Genomic DNA, 18,406 nt, shown 5'->3' on the forward strand with positions numbered 1-18,406 from the left:
ACCTTTTGTTGTAGAAAAAACTATACTTGAAGTATCGAATAATTACCGACAAAATTAAGGAGATCCTTGCCTAAACTCTAGAGAAGACCAACCATGCATGTATATCACCCAACACAACTCAACTCAACACCCACACTGCTACACACACATAAACAATTCCACACACCATCTCTCTCTTCTCTCTCACCAAGAAAAACCTTTTGTCCCAAATGGAAACAGAAACACCACCTCCAACACCGCAACCACAAAAACACTCACTCCCAACTCGTCTGAACACATACATATCCACCACCAGACTCGGCAAACACTTCAAACTCACCGACCGGAACACCACCTTCACCACCGAGCTCCGAGCAGGCACCACCACGTTCCTCACCATGGCCTACATTCTCGCCGTGAACGCAAGCATCCTCACAGACTCAGGTGGCCCATGCACCATCTCAAACTGCCTGACCCTCTGTTCAGACCCCACAGTCCCACTTTCCAACTGCACCCCACCAACTCACCGAGTCATCAAACCCACAAACTCGTGCAAATTCCACCCAGTCGACCCAGGCTACTCATCCTGCCTCGAACAAACACGTAAAGACCTTATCGTAGCCACCATAGTTTCCTCTCTCATAGGCTCACTCATAATGGGTGTCTTTGCAAACCTTCCTTTAGCTTTAGCTCCTGGAATGGGCACAAATGCTTATTTTGCTTACACAGTTGTGGGATTTCATGGCTCTGGTAACGTACCCTATGAAAGTGCCTTAGCAGCTATTTTCATTGAAGGCTTAATCTTTCTCTTCGTTTCAGCAATTGGGTTACGTACCCAACTCGCTAAACTCGTTCCTAAACCCGTCCGAGTGAGTTCCTCAGCTGGAATCGGTCTCTTTTTAGCTTTCATTGGGCTTCAAACCAATCAAGGTATTGGACTTATTGGGTTTAGTCCATCAACCCTAGTCACAATCGGAGCCTGCCCGAGAAATTCTCGGGCAGCAATAGCTCCCGTTATAACGGGAGCTAATGGAACCGTCAGTTTATTAGCGGGTGGTGACGTGTCCAATTCTGTCTCGGGCGATATTTTGTGTTTGGATAGTAAAATGTTGAGTCCCACATTTTGGCTTGGTGTTGTTGGGTTTGTGATCATAGCTTATTGTTTGGTTAAGAATATTAAAGGGGCTATGATTTATGGTATAGTTTTTGTAACAGGGGTGTCATGGTTTAGGAACACTTCTGTAACGGTGTTTCCCAGTACGGAGTTAGGTGATTTGGGGTACGAGTATTTCAAGAAGGTTGTTGATGTGCATGTGATTAAAAGTACTGCTGGGGCCCTAAGTTTTAAGGGTATAGGTAAAGGTTATTTTTGGGAGGCTCTGTTCACGTTTTTATATGTGGACATTTTGGATACTACGGGTACACTCTATTCAATGGCTAGGTTTGCTGGTTTTACTGATGCTAACGGCAATTTCGAAGGTCAATATTTTGCATTCATGTCTGATGCTGCATCAATTGTGGTGGGCTCATTGCTCGGTACATCTCCTGTGACTGCATTTATTGAGTCATCAACTGGAATTAGAGAAGGTGGGAGGACGGGGTTAACGGCCGTAACGGTAGCTGGGTATTTCTTCTTGGCATTTTTCATTACTCCGTTATTGGCGTCGATTCCGCCTTGGGCTGTAGGGCCGCCTTTGATCTTGGTAGGGGTGATGATGATGAGATCAGTGGTGGAGATTGAGTGGAATGACATGAATCAGGCAATTCCTGCATTTGTGACCCTGATATTGATGCCATTGACATATTCTATAGCCTATGGTTTGATAGGTGGAATTGGGACTTACATTGTTCTAAATATTTGGGATTGGGGAGGGAGCCTTTTAAGGAAATTGGGAATCAAGAAGGGATTGAGAGGGAATAATTCTCGTAAGGAAGCTTCTAATGGAAATAATAATGGTGTTTATGGAGATGGTAAAACACTTGAGGTTTAATGATAGTCCATAGACCATAGAGAGGCCTCGGGTTCGAATCCTCGGGATGTTTGTCCCCCAACTTACTGTAGCAAAAAGATTTAATCTTTTTCACTAAATACTATAATTATGAGGTTAAGGAAAGTAAATATGGATAAATATTTGAATGTTCATTGCATCTGATTTTAGCTTTAGTAGTTTTTGTTACATTCATTTAACCTTTACTTTAATCATGATTATGTAGTTTAGTCATCTACTAGAGGCCAAAATATAGAAAAGGAATTCTTTCTAATTTCCACGTTTTTCTTGATCATTTAATGTCAGAAAGGTAAACCATATGTCCATATTATAAAGCAAGAGGATGCCTCTTGAAATCAACTAAGAAAAAAAAAATTGCAATGGGGATAACCTCCTTAAAGGTCCAAAGGGTTATGTTTTTCCTTTATCGCATGAAGTTGCCGGGTATTAGAAATAGGAAATATTTCAAAAGGAGTTAGTGATGTGTGTAAATGTGATCCATAAAGTAAGGGAGAGCTCGGCTGGTTTTGGACCTTTTGGTAGATTCATGGGCCTAGATAATGTCTCACTTTGGAGCAATGTCCAAAGAAGTATTTGGAAAATGCTCAGAACAATGCGTTGCCACTAGCATACTAATATACTCTTAAGGGAGTAGAAACCAACTCAGTTGAATCCAACATTATGTTAAAGACAATCACACAAGATTAATGGGCTTACAGCCCAGTTTGGAGCGAACTCATGGGATTTATATGGCTCAATTCATTATATAAAACCTAAATGGGTTGGGTTTGTTACTTTTCAACTAAATCTGACCTTTTCGTAACCCAACCCTTATTAGCTTTAAAAACCAATTCAACCCAACCCAACAAGTATGGATTGGGTTGGGTCGTCGGTTTGAGTTATTTTGTCCTGCCTAATAAAAAAAAAAAATTGTTTTCAATCAATTATTAAAGTTTATTATTCAATAAATGATTCCAATTTTCACAATTGGTAATAATATTTTAATTATATCAAAACTAATTATCTTTTTTTTTTTTTTGGTAGAGAAGGAAATGTATTAACAAAAACAGAGAAGAGAGAACAACAACAGGCTTAGGGCAATGTCTGATAAAGAACTTTATCAAATTTAATTGTCTAAACACCAAAATAAATCAAAATAAATCCTTAAAATGTGCACATATTTTTTTTTTTTAAATTTCATAATGTGGGTTTGATCCAGTTACTTTACTCACCTAAATCCAATCCAATCCAAACTTCAAACAAGCCAGCCAAAGAGGATGCAATTTTTGAACAATAATTTTCTTTCTTTGTCTTTTTTTATTCATTTTTTTTATAAGATTCATATTTGTTTCTAAAATGAACACTAAGTATATATGGCCTGATCATGCATGGCCATAGAATCATAGAATGGGTTTCACGCATGATACCATCGTTGCGGCTCAAAAGGAAACTTTACAATAATACACCACATTGTCATCGTTGTTGGTACAGTTAGAATTTATTTGTGTGGGTTCCATGATATCATGTTTTATTGATTGCGTACAATTTATTAAGATCCCTTAAATCACTTCCACCCACCACATTATCTACATAGCTCTCATTGTCTCACATATGGGTAGCTCGAAGTCTAGCTCTGACCACCTTTGATTTTCATGTTACATGGCCAAATTAAGGAACATTAATTACTCAATCTACATAGCTCTCATTGTCTCACATATGGGTAGCTCGAAGTCTAGCTCTGACCACCTTTGATTTTCATGTTACATGGCCAAATTAAGGAACATTAATTACTTGAGTAAGACTTAGATACAGTACTTAGGTGTTGTTCCTTAGGTTTTCCTTTTAAGATTCTGCCATGTTGATTTTTTCTCATGGAATGGAAGTATATTTTTTAGTTAAGTAGCCACATGGCTGAATCTTAAGAGAAAAACCTAAAGAATAGCATTTAAAGTACTGAACGTAAATTTTGTCCTATTTACTTGGTGTCGTTAAAGAATCACTCGATATGTAAGGCTAGAAGAATCTTAAAAATATAAAAGAAATATAAAAGAGAGTAAGGCTACGACAAATAACATTTTTTTTATAGCTTTTGAAGATGTAGGTTATGAATAGAGTAATACCACTTACATATAAACTCTCTAGAGCAGTTACATCAGAGGGTATATAATAAAAAAAATGTGTCAAATTTACACATTGTTATTCAAAAACTACACATATCAAACAAACTAAAATTGTGTAAATATGCATTGTTGTTATGGTTAAGAGCATTCACATTCGAGTTTGCATAAAAATGTCCATTTTACCATCTAAAAGGTTATTTTATCTATTATATCATTCCACTTTACAATACACCTTACATCTCAATCTCTGTTATTCACTACTTCATTTAAATATTCTTTTTTATTCTTTATTTACTATTTACTTGAGAGGGAGAGAGTGTGAAGAGAGAGAAAAACTAAAAAAAGTAATAAAAAGGGTTAATAATTGTTTATTGGAAGAAAGATACAATAAAATATAATATATTAGTTTATCGTCTAGTTATAGTTATTTGTATATATATACACTTACTATTTATGGTTGCTAAAAAAATTTAATAATACACACCCGGATAAAGCTTAATTTGAGTGGGTGTATTTCTAAAATAACAATTTGGAGGAGGGTTTTATTACAACCCATGCTAATACTCTAACCATGTAAAACTTAGTTTTTTATTCTTTATTTATGTGTCTCGAGAATGAGGGAAGAGAGTGGATAATTATTATTGTGTAAAGCAAGATAAATAAATAAATTAAGAAAATTATATTTTAATGAAATGTAATATAAGATAAATAATTTGATATCCAATGTTTTAAAAAATAAATATATAAAATAGAAAAAATAGATTCTTATATTAAAATAAGCTTTTTTTTTTTCTTTTTTTTTTTTTTTTATCAGTGGCAACCGAATCGAATATGGTACATCAATAATTGTGAAGAAAGCATATCCTCAAACTTGCTTTCAAAAAGGAAAAACAAAAATCAATGAATTCGTTTGGAAAAGACAGAAACGAGAACTTGCATGTCGTAGGTGGTCCTTTAAAAGACCATGTGCATGGCTCGCTATTATCGAACGTTTCCCAGATTATCGGCGTGGTCATCTCATCTGGCAAGAAATAGACATTAGAGATCGCTGTTGGATCAGTCCAAACCAGAGAATACACAGAAACAAATCTACATTGCACGACAGAATGGGAACTAGAACTAAGCCAAAGCCAAGAAATTAAAGATAAGAGTACTCGGACCCTGATTGTGATTCAAGCATTGAAACTCACAATCATGATAGTGTATATATATGTGATAGAGAAAATTCCAAGTTGATTTTCGAAATGGATTTAACTGAGATGAAGAGAATATCAATAACAAGGACATCTTAAATTAGGTTGAACGTCACAATCCCCACAAGATAATTTAATAGGGGGTTAAACCATTCTTTCTGCCCTTAAATATAGTTAGAGATCTGTTTATTACATCCTTACAATTTAGAAAGATTTAATTTCAACCATGAAATTTTAAAATGCTCTACATTAATTTCGTCCAATTACATAGGATAAAAATAAAACTTGGATGACATATATCAAAGACAAAACTAGAGCCTTTTGTTCATTAAATATAGTTTAAGTTCTATCTTCATCCATAAAATATGTACTCCTATCTCTTTAGATATTGTTAATAAAAATTTCTAGTTACCCACTTGGCACGACATATTAGAGACTATTTTTAAGCTAAACCAGAAATACACCAGATAAATATTTCTATGGGAAAATTCGCAATTAATTGATTTTTGAAAGATTATAAAAAAAAAAATAAAAAATAAAATTGATTGTGAGAACTGTCGGTATATTTTTCAAATTTTGGTTTTCTCTACGTAGCCAAAGACTAATTTTTCTCCTTTGTTTTGGGCTAAGTTTTATACTATTGAGCTAACTTTTCCTTATTTTGGGCTGGCTTTCCTAGTCAACATTTGTTAGGGTTATCAAACTTTTTTTTTTTTTTTTTTGGAAAAGTAGGGTTATTGAACTATTAATATTATATTTAATATTAAAAATAAATAAATATATTAATATATAGAGAGGGTGCGGTGCGGTTTGTACGGTTTTCTTATTATAAAACCGCAAACCACATTGCACCATGCGGTGCAGTTTGTACGGTTTTCTTATTATAAAACCGCAAACCGCATTGCACTATGCGGTGCGGTTATGCTATTTTGCAAGCAGTTTTTAGAATAGTTATATACATATTTTTTGAATAAATATGACAAATCAAGTAATGAAAGAAAGTAGTATTTCATTTACAACTATAACGGTTGTGTCTATCTAAAAGAATTACCTAAGAATAGAATTTAAACCAAAAAAGAGAGGAAAACAAAAAATTGACAGTGTTTTTAGCATTGTAACTTTTAGTGGGTTCATTGGCTTCTAGTTTGATGTACAACCATGTGACAAAGGAAATATAAAAGATGTTGCCAAATCATAAAAATTTATACACTAATATAATAATCTCATGTCATGAATTGTGATTATGCTAATGGATAAGTGCTTATCTTTGATTTGCAACAATCTTCTTCATCACTCTAATTTCTTATCATTAAATAAAATTAGATTAACATTATTTTTTATTTGTTAGGATATATTTCTTAAATTAAGGGATAATATTTAACATACAAAAATTTAACTTAGATAATATTTTTCATCTAATTAACATTATTTTTTTATTTATCAAAATATCAAGCTACAAAACTTGATTATTAAGGGATAAGCACAATCCAAATTCTTCAATAGGTGATTAATATAAATTTTTCCCAAGAAATAGTATATATCTCCAATAATTTGATAATCTCTATCTATCCCAAAAAACTGTATATATATCCATTAATTTGATAATTTCTATGTTGATGACATTTAAAATATATATATATATATATATATATCAAAACTCCTTATAGCTATCAATAACGTTCTCTTTCTCTCACTTTTTTATTTTTTATATGTTATGTTATGTTGAATCAACTTTTTTTTTTTTTTTTTTCATTCATTCTATTCATATGAACTTTTTTTAATTCCAATTTTTATGGGATAAAAAAAAAAAAACATTGATTAGATATTTTTAATTTCAATAAGATTTAAATGAATTATATTTCAAATGGAACTCTACCAATATATATATAACCTGTGGGGCCCAATAATTTATGGGTCAGGTCCATTTGCTCGTGGGAAGTCCAAGGGCCCAAGCCAAAGACAGCCACGGCCCAAGCTCAATAACATAAAACTCAAATGGCTCGGAGATGTTGCTGAGGACAGTTCCGTCCTCGGCAAACCCAAAATTCCCCCAAAAAAGAGGGGCAAAAACGGTATAGGACCAGACTGGATAGGAGATCTAAAATATCTCAGGAAAGTTGCCCTCATTACCCTTCCCAGATAAGACTCAGCATCCAGCAGAGCCGGATTCTTCGGCTTTATCAACCATCCCCAACAATTCTGGGATTAGACTGACGGGACAAATATCAGTCTCGTAAAAGTTGACCCTACACGTGGATGAAGGATAGCAAACGTAGGCTAGTATAAAAGAGAGTAAGTAATCTAGATAAAGGGGGGAGATGGGACAAAAAAAAACAAAGGACTCTCATCTTACCTCAAGGAGAAAGACTCCATGGGTGTAAACTACTTAAAGAAGTATGCATACCGCAAAAAATCACCGCCGGACAACCGGAGGAAGACCTTAATGATCCTCGGACAAAGTCCGAGGAGTCCAACCCCTCAGGGTGTAATGCTAGAAAGCTTAAATGTTCAGATCCAACTCTTATTTTTTACATGAATTCCTCTAAAAATAGGACCGGACCATCGCCCTGTGATCAAAGGCAAGCCTTTCAAGCCCACTCTCTACAAATCATATTGTGAGGGATCTTTCATGTATGAGCCCAACATCATTATTGGGCCGTTAAAGAAATCGTGTCCCTACAATTGGCGCTGTCTGTGGGAAGGCTAGCGTGTTGGCGCGGCTGGTGGTGGAGTCCAGGCTATATCTAGCAGAGGTCCGCGAAGTTTCCTCCATCTCCGGCAATATGCAGTTATTGCTTCGACATAAACTTCCGTTAGGGGCTACGCCCTGCAGTGCCGATGGCGCGGGCAACTCTAGGGTCTTCCGGTCTCAAGCTGACTCTCCCCGCCCTGGTCTAGGGGCTAACCTTCGAAAAATAAATAAATACAGAGAAAAAACTACTTAAAATTACAAGTTTTGGACAGAACCAATGCCTTGCATGGTCCTCGGACTCAAGCCTATGGGGAAACCAAGTACTCAAAAGTTTTGGACAGAATCAAGGCCTTGCATGGTCCTCGGACTCAAGCCTATGGGGAAACCAAGTACTCAAAAAGTTTTAGACAGAACCAAGGCCTTGCATGGTCCTCGGACTCAAGCCTATGGGGAAACCAAGTACACAAAAAGTTTTGGACAGAACCAAGGCCTTGCATGGTCCTCGAACTCAAGCCTATGGGGAAACCAAGTACACAAAAAGTTTTGGACAGAACCAAGGCCTTGCATGGTCCTCGGACTCAAGCCTATGGGGAAACCAAGTACACAAAAAGTTTTGGACAGAACCAAGGCCTTGCATGGTCCTCGAACTCAAGCCTATGGGGAAACCAAGTACTCAAAAGTTTTGGACATAACCAAGGCCTTGCATGGTCCTCGGACTCATGCCTATGGGGAAACCAAGTACTCAAAAGTTTTGGACAAAACCAAGGCCTTGCATGGTCCTCGGACTCAAGCCTATGGGGAAACCAAGTACTCAAAAGTTTTGGACAGAACCAAGGCTTTGCATGGTCCTCGGACTCAAACCTATGGGGAAACCAAGTACATAAAAAGTTTTGGACAGAACCAAGGCCTTGCATGGTCCTCGGACTCAAGCCTATGGGGAAACCAAGTACACAAAAAGTTTTGGACAGAACCAAGGCCTTGCATGGTCCTCGGACTCAAGCCTATGGGGAAACCAAGTACACAAAAGTTTTGGACAGAACCAAGGCCTTGCATGGTCCTCGGACTCAAGCCTATGGGGAAACCAAGTACACAAAAAGTTTTGGACAGAACCAAGGCCTTGCATGGTCCTCGGACTCAAGCCTATGGGGAAACCAAGTACACAAAAAGTTTTGGACAGAACCAAGGCCTTGCATGGTCCTCGGACTCAAGCCTATGGGGAAACCAAGTACACAAAGTTTTGGACAGAACCAAAGCCTTGCATGGTCCTCGGACTCAAGCCTATGGGGAAACCAAGTACTCAAAAGTTTTGGACAGAACCAAGGCCTTGCATGGTCCTCGGACTCAAGCCTATGGGGAAACCAAGTGCTTATAACGAAAAACTACATTACAAGGACCGATGCAATATAGAGCAATATGTCGCCTGAAAAGCGATCGGGGTTCCCAACTGCTCAGTCAACTCCTCGGATAGGTTATTTCGAGATTATCATTCTCGGACAATATTTTCGCACTATTACAGAACGTTCAACCGTTATCTCGGTTAGTTTCCTAAGTTTAACTTACTATGAATTGTTATTATTATACCTGGTAGTGTCGGTAAATTAGAATTAGTTGGATTGTGTTTCAAGGGTTTTTGCTCTAAATATTGCTGAGGAGAAACACACACATGAAGCACACCCATTCACAAAGTGGTGCTGCCAAAAGAACAGTATTCAAAACAAGTAAATAAATTTCCATTTTTACTAAAACAAAGAAATAGTACAGCGTACAATGAAAGGCTGGAATCAGTTTATGTTAAAGCTCACTGTATAATTGAAAGGAAAGATACAAGAGAATAAGATAAAGCCGAGGAAGTGGATTAGAGGAGAGGTTGGCTACTGCTCCAAGACCTAGTTCTTCCTCAATGCTTTTACATGCCCATAACTCAGGCAGCAAAAGAAACCCAACTTGAGCCTTACACCGCTGAAGGAAAGGTGCAGGGAGCCGGAAGTTGAGGAGCTTTCACCAAAAATTTACCTGCGACAGGGCAGAGGCGCTGATGGCGGAGAATTTTTCTTCTGACACGCCAAAATTATGGCATGAACAGAACCTGCTTCGGATTTTGACTAAAAGGGGGAGAAACACCCTTTCCCCTCTGTCGAAGCGGAGTATTCTCTTGAATTTATGCTTCTTGTGCCCGTACCTCACTACTTTGAGTCTCAGGAGGACACGGCGCCTCCGTGGCGGAAAGAGTTCCTTTTCCTCAACCCTCACCTCAGACATGATATACTAAGGGGGGAAACTGAAGGACTTGTGCGAAGGTAAAACACCCTTCTCTCCTATTTATTTAAAAAGGTAAGGTGGTGGCATTTAATTCTCGCAGCGTCCCAAGGAACACTACAGACAAAATGACTCTGGCTCAACTTCCAATGCCACCTGCAACCATGGGATTAAAGGAGCCTCATAAAGGCGCACCTCGAACACTGGGACGCCAAAAAGTACCGCGTGACCAAAGACTACAGAAATATCTCTTAACTTGTGGGCCTAGTGAATTCGCAGCCCAAGCCCGTTCTACATGGGGGGGCCCAGGGACTATGGCCCACGCCGAGGAATAGCCGTTTCCAAGGACAATCTCCTACTCGGCAGCTCGTGAAATACCTGAGGAAAGGAAAAAAAAATTTTTGGACCGAACCAAGGCCTTGCATGGTCCTCGGACTCAAGCCTATGGGGAAACCAAGTACACAAAAATTTTTGGACAGAACCAAGGCCTTGCATGGTCCTCGGACTCAAGCCTATGGGGAAACCAAGTACTCGAAAATTTTCGGACAGAACCAAAGCCTTGCATGGTCCTCGGACTCAAGCCTATTGAGATGCTAATTACTCGGATGGGGAAAGTCCTCGGCTCAAATACTGTAAAATGTTAAGGCCAATGAAAGCGTTAGGATGATGGCGAGACGCCCCACTATTTGGTATCCTAAGGGGGCTGTTCATTTTTGCGGGTGATATGTCCTCGGATGACTACTTACTACACCGTATAAAGCACCCAGTTCTAATCTTGGCGTTGTTTTGGGTAAGTACCGTTATTCACAGGTAAGCATTGTTGTGTCAAGCAATTCTATTAAAGTTATAGTGATATCTTTTCGTTATCAAGCTTTTTGGCCTTAGTTATCATTGGTTCAAATGCTATATTATTATGCCGAGCAGTGCTTGCAAATTTGTAAAAACATAGAAACAAAACGTGCGAAGTAAAATAACAACAATTTTTATTAATATAAAAAAATTATTACAACGTACAAAGAAGGGCTTAAACAAGCCTATACAAAAAGTAAACTGCCGAAGCAGAGATAACATCCGCAATACAAATAAGTAAACAGCCAGGTGTCTTTTAAACTCGTCTTCAAAGTCTCCTTAATCTCTGCCTCAGCATTGCTCATATTGAGAGAAGAACCTTTTTTAGTAAAAGTTGAAGGAGAAGGAAGAAGAGGGTGAAGGACAAGGAAGAAGAGGATGGAGGAGATGAATGAGGAAGATGGAGGAGATGAATGAGGAAGATGGAGGACATGAGTAAAAGAAGGAGGAGAAGAAGAGAGAAGGGATGAAAAGAAAGAGAAAGGAGCAAAAGAGGGAGAAGGAAAAGCACCAGGATGGATCTGGTGGTGGAAAGAAGAAGAAAGAGAGACAAAGGGGGGCGCCAGTGAACGAAGAGAGGAAGAAGCAGGGGCACTTGGTCCCTGCCCCAGTCCTGACTCCTAACACGCCGGCGTCATGTTAGATATGCTCGTGAAAGAGCGGGTGGTACTGATGATGTGCTGCCTCGGCTCAGTCACGCCGAAAGTGTGACGTGACGAGTCCCTACTTCGGATTTTGGCTAAAAGGAAGGCGAGACAAATCTTGAGTCTCCGCCATCCTTGCCCTGACCGAGCCATTTCTAGCTTCGCTGGAACATAGTGTTTCTGAGAAGGGAAAGGTTTCTTCATTGCTTAATACTACGGTGAGTATATTTCAGGCTAAGATATAACCGGAGAGCAAAAGTAAACTCCGGAAAGAATCTAAGGGTTTCAAATTTCGCGGGGATTAAAGGGATTCATCTGTGGGAAAAACAACTCTTGTTTCTTCTCTTTATATAGGGGACGAAGAGGAGAGTACTTAATGTGTGCAGATCTCCAAGGAGATCTGCAAACATGAATACGCCCGTTTCATTCCCCCACACCATCAAAAACCGTTGAATCTGGGAGATCTCGTAAAAGGAAGATATTAAAGGCATGCTTCGGATAACTAAACGGCATAAACGCATCGTGCGTAAATTGAGGGAAACGTCTTGTAGACCGGCACATTCACTGGGGAGGTGAAGAGTCGCCAGCATCGGTCAAGGGTTGAATTAAATGAGCCATAATGAAGGCTCGGTATTACCAAAACCCCCCTCTCCAACCGTGAAGTCGGACAGCAGGGTTTTGAGGGGCTATTGTGGGGCCCAATAATTTATGGGTCAGGTCCCTTTGCTCGTGGGAAGTCCAAGGGCCCAAGCCAAAGACAGCCACGGCCCAAGCTCAATAACATAAAGCCCAAATGGCCCGGAAATATTGCCAAGGACAGTTCGGTCCTCGGCAAACCTAAAATTCCCCCAAAAAAGAGGGGCAAAAACGGTATAGGACTAGACTGGATAGGAGATCTAAAATATCTCAGGAAAGTTGCCCTCATTACCCTTCCCAAATAAGACTCAGCATCCAGCAGAGCCGGATTCTTCGGCTTTATCAACCATCCCCAACAATTCTGGGATTAAACTGACGGGACAAATATCAGTCTCGTAAAAGTTGACCCTACATGTGGACGAAGGATAGCAAACGTAGGCTAGTATAAAAGAGAGTAAGTAATCTGGATAAAGGGGGGAGATGGGACAAAAAAAAACAAAGAACTCCCATCTTACCTCAAGGAGAAAGACTCCATGGGTGTAAACTACTTAAAGAAGTATGCATACCGCAAAAAATCACCGCCGGACAACTGGAGGAAGACCTTAATGATCCTCGGACAAAGTCCGAGGATTCCAACCCCTCAGGGTGTAATGCTAGAAAGCTTAAATGTTCAGATCCAACTCTTATTTTTTACATGAATTCCTCTAAAAATAGGACCGGACCATCGCCCTGTGATCAAAGGCAAGCCTTTCAAGCCCACTCTCTACAAATCATATTGTGAGGGATCTTTCATGTATGAGCCCAACATCATTATTGGGCCGTTAAAGAAATCGTGTCCCTACATAACCCTATATATGTTTTTTGGAGTGAAACTTATTTCAATATGTGAATGTCTAAATCCTATGACAATGCAGGTGTGGGGCCCAACAGTCTATGGGCCCGGCTCGCTCGCTTATGGGGAGTCCACAGGTCACCAAACTAAAGGAGGCCAGGGCCCAAGCCCAAAAATAGTGAGCCCGGTGTGGTTCAAAGGTACGTCCGAGGACCGCTCAGTCCTCGGAAAGCCCAGAACCCCATTGACAAGAATGGGATACAGGCAGACTTGAAAGATCAGAAAATATCTCACGGAAATAGTCTTTAAATATCCTTCATTGACATGACATCGCCCCAGACAGAGCCGGATTTTTAGGCTTTATGGACCATCTCCCACAATTCAGGGATTAGACTGATGGGACAGATATCTGCCCTGGAAAGATCGACCCTACACGTGGACGAAGGACGACGAACGTAGGCTAGTATAAAAGAAAATGTTATGTGACCAAGAAAGGGACTCCCAGGGAGCTCCTGAAAAAGGACTTGATGAAAGAGAATGTCTGAAGGATATACGCCGGACATCACCTAAAAAACCCGCCGACGGGCAATCGGGGACAACACCACCGCTCCTCGGACAGTATCCGAGGAGCCAGATCCTCCTCAATGCAAGATCGAAGGGCCTGAATATCCAGCCCAAAGCTTTATCTCATGTTGGTTCATCTAAAGTCCGGCCCAAAACGCCATCCTGTGATCCAACGCTGGCTTTTTAACCCCACTCTCTACAAATATTATTGTGAGGGACTTTCCGTGTACGAGCCAAACATTGTCGCTGGGCTGTTACAGATTTTGTGTCCTTACAGCAGGTATGCATTCTTTCTTCTTTTATTATTATTATTTTCATTTTTTTTATTTTCTTTAGTGCTATTATTGGTTTTTTCTCTTCATGTGATTTTAATCAATGAATTCAAAACATTGGAAAACATTGTCAAGTTTCTAAAGCCTCCTTTTTAGTTTTTGCATTTTGTTTTTATTAAATTGATTAGGTTTTGTGTATTGGTTGCCTTTTGTTTAAACTAATTTTCTTAGCTTTGATCTAATTTATATGCTTAGGGTTAGGGTCTTAGAATTAATGATTAAATATGGTTAGAATTAATAGATTAATTTTAACAATTTTCTTATTTGATTTTTATGTTACGTCAAATTATCAAGATGTTCTACACGTGTATTCTTGAATTACCAACTTTAATTTTAATTTATAATATTATCAAGATTATAGCAATTTTAGATTTATCAACTGTTTAGTAAGTTTTTTTTAAAATAATTATCAATTTAAAATTCAATTCGAAATTATCAATTTAATTTAGTTTTAGGAAGAAATCTTACCCCTTATTTTAGTGAGATAATTATTTACACTTGATAATTTTTTTCTTTTTTCTTTATTGAATCTATTAAAATATATAATTATTTATACATTTATTTTATAAGCTTTTTCATAAAACCGTGCAACGCACGGGCCTATAACTAGTATATATATATATATATATATATATTAAGATTTAGGAGACAAATCATTTCACAAATCCAACACCAGCTTTGCCGGCTTCCATGAGAGCCAGCCTATATTTGAAGTTTTGAACACTTGTAATGGATTGAAACCCTTTAGAGTTATTACTTATTAGGATAATTTTATCTTATAATTCCTAAAATGCTATCCACTTAACATACACCTTATAAATTAGATTTTGCATCATCATCAATAATTTACATTAAAAAAAAAAAACACTAGTCGATATTTTTTGACAAACAAAGGTATTTAAACTTTTTTGAGTATATATTAATTCTCTCGAGTGTATGCATTACAATCTCCTCGTCCCACACACATCAAGTTATTACAGAGAGGAATCTCATGAGGATGGCAGTAAAATGCTAGTAATAAGTTTCAAACTCATAATCTCATTAATGTCATAGCACTTATTGATACTTGATCAAAGATAGATTATGTAATAAAATCTAATTCATTTATTTTTAAATAAATAGATAAAAATTAAGAATTTTATAGTAGTATTACTTCAAAATTTCTAAAGAATTTTATTTTCTAATCTTCAATAGAGATAAAGTGGATTCATTGATCTGTTAATTATTATTTTAACAAATTTTATACGGGTAATTATTGAGTACTCCTAAAGTAGTATAAGTGCATATTCCTTCCTCTCACATAAATGTGAGTTCCAGTAATTAAATTTATGGTAGAACTCACAATTTATGTGAGAAGAAAGAATACGCATTTATGATACTCCCAAAATATTCAATAATTTTCCCTTCCATAGGTTAGCCACAAAAAGCTGATTTTTTGAGCGGTTTAAATTAATGTTAAAAAACTACCAACATTATTGGTGGACTCAAGTTAATTAAGAATTTATGGTGGACTAGTAATGACATTGGTAATTGATAGCCAGTAAGGATCTAAACGATGGGTGGATTTCCTTTAATTTGCCAACATGTTCGGAGCTCAATCAATGCCCAAGTGGGATTATTTTTGACTGATAAATTTAGATTATGATTTTTAATGGTGGTGGTTAATGTACGTACCAATGCCAAAGCCTCACAATAATTTTAATAATAACGATATGACTCATTACGACATGGAGTTTCAAAACTAAAAGATCTTGCAATTTTGTGTAAATAGAATTTGGATTTAATTCCCTCCATGTATAATAAAAAAAAAAAACTAAGGAGACAAAACGCATCAAAATTATTTTATAATTTGTTTGAGATAATAAGTTGTAGTTGGTATAATTCCAATTACAACAAATTAACTCAACAATAAGAATCTTTTTGTGTAGTTAAATACTTGAATTTACTGTTCTCTTATTAACTCAACAAACGAACTATTTGTTTCTTATTATTATTTTTTTAGTTCAACTAATTAGAGAGAGAGAGAGAGAGATTGCATTAATAATATTTTCTAAACAAATTTTAAGTGATAGGTTGTTATTGGTTGTAAGAGGTAAGCAAAAAAGTAATTTAAATTGTGAATTTAAATTAAAACTAAAGGAAATGTTAAGGCATTGGTTTAGGAGTTATATTTAAAAATATTTTATTGAAAGAAGGTTAAAATAATAAATATTGTTGACAGTTTTTTACATTTCTTATGAAGGTGGTATTAAAAATTTTCTATTATAATTTATTAACAATTGCCTTAAGAGCATATGTTAATATGACTTTAAAACTAATAACAATTTATTACTTATAATTTGTTATGAAAATATTACGTATGCGACAAGAGAGTGATCTCGACGGTCGCTTAAGAAGCTAGGAATAACAGCTACTTTACTGGAACTTGCACTGTACCACAAATATAGGTACACACTAGCCGTTGTGTGGACCCTATAATTTGTTCCCACATCAACTTTTTTCATTGGGTGGACCATTTGATTGTAACATATTTGTTCTAATAAAGTGGCCATAGGGCATAGGGTGTCCGATAAGAACTTGCAATTGCCCATTAATGATTCTCATAATGGATTCCTACATTATTGAATTGATATGCCCTGTCTTAATAAAGACAAAAGCCAATAAGACCATTGATCATGTGCTCTATACATGTTTTTGTTTTTTTTCTATATATACAAAACAAAGTTGAATCATCTCTCAAAACAAAACAAATAAAGTTGAACCAGCTGAGCATCTGGATGGTGGACCCCTGGCTTTTGGTTACTCCACACCGACTGTCACTATTATTAAGAGGTTTATTTACACTTTTACAGTTTTACACACCTAATGATCATGATCTTTGAAACAAGAATGTTAGATGCATTTTTTGTCTTTCATTCTTCGGTTTTGCCTTGATGTAAAGCGAAACTCCAATCTGTCTCTGTTCCAAACATTACAAAATATTATAAATCTGCAGTTTCTTTTTTTTTTTTGTTAAATCCTTACAATATATATTTCATCAAATTTTTCATTAAAAAAAATGTAGCTCAAAACAAATTTAGATTGAAATTAAAGTAGTGCACGTGATACAAATAGTTTTTAATGAGAGGTTGAAAATTGAAAAAAAAAAACAATTTTTAATTTCAATCATTAAATAATAAAAAAAAGTGAAAAAAATATATAAAAAGTAAAAATGGTAAAAATATTTTTTTGAGTAAGGCAAGATAATCATGTGAGCATTGGGTATTGCACCCGATCCAAATCCAAACAAATTCACCCCCTAATAGGCTAATAGATTGATTGGACAGTTAAGTAAGGAACTTGATTTCAAATTGTTTATAGTTAAACCAACTATTCTCCTTAAAGAGTAATTCAGAAAATGGAAAAATATTCCTTAAAGGGTAATCTGTAGCAGTGCCTAATATGTACCAGTACTGCTGTGGTATTCATATCTGGATTACTCGTCCTTAATAAAAACTTTGACAAGCAGTCATTTTTATCTCTATTTTAGTTTTTTTTATTATTATAGAAGTTTCCGTCTTATCCACCTGATTAAAGACAAGAAGGTTAGGTGGGTGCAAATATATAAAATTTTAGTTAAAATAAAGGTAAATTTGACTTGATTGGAAAGGTAAAGTTAAAGGGAAGAAAGAAACATAAGTTTGGTTGTCGAAAACTCCAAATCATAAATTTTGTACAGCCAATGAGATGTTTAAAACATTCAACAAAAGAGCTTAAAATTATTGGATTTGACTTCTTTCGAGTCCAATGAAACATTTGCGTGATGCAGAAACACGTCTATAATTTGTCAAGGGTAAATCTCACAATTAATCCAATGTTCTAATACACTAAACACAAATCTCGTCTTTATTTTTTTAGTAGACAAAATAGTTTTTGGTCCAAAATTTAATCAAAATTCAATCACAAATCCCTAATTCGGATTTGTTTTTGGTAGACTCCGATTTCAAGTCCTTTATTCAAGAACAAAGAACTTTACCAGTTCGAGTAATTGGATCCAACTATTACCATGGTTATTCTCTAAACAGTGCCATTACCTTTGTTTGATGGCTAAAATGATCATAAACAAACAATGAAAACTCCACTGATGTTACACCATTATGGTCTCCAAGACTCCAACTCCTTTTTGTCGAGTTTAACCCAAAAAAGAACAATAGAAACCCAAAACTACTTTGCCTTTAATGCCTTTATCTTCTTCTTTTTTAAATTGCTATAGGTTTTAACTAAAATTAATTAAAACAGCAGAACGATTTTTTTTTTTTTTTTTCCGGGAAAAAACAGAATA

The 18,406-nt window shown here is 36.6% G+C and overlaps 1 protein-coding gene across 1 annotated transcript; it reads left to right on the forward strand.

Annotated features, from left to right (window-relative positions):
* Positions 1-67: 67 nt before the first annotated feature.
* On the forward strand, positions 68-2,122 carry LOC126692526 (adenine/guanine permease AZG1-like). Its single transcript, XM_050388152.1, has one exon. The coding sequence runs from the start codon at positions 210-212 to the stop codon at positions 1,968-1,970; it is 1,761 nt and encodes a 586-aa protein (XP_050244109.1). The 5' UTR covers positions 68-209; the 3' UTR covers positions 1,971-2,122.
* The last annotated feature ends 16,284 nt before the right edge of the window (positions 2,123-18,406 follow it).

This window comes from Quercus robur, chromosome 7, assembly GCF_932294415.1.
Source record: "Quercus robur chromosome 7, dhQueRobu3.1, whole genome shotgun sequence".
NCBI lineage: Eukaryota > Viridiplantae > Streptophyta > Magnoliopsida > Fagales > Fagaceae > Quercus > Quercus robur.

Excerpts from the sequence above, each read along its gene's own strand:
- LOC126692526 (XM_050388152.1), top strand. The coding sequence starts at position 210 with ATGGAAACAGAAACACCACCTCCAACACCGCAACCACAAAAACACTCA.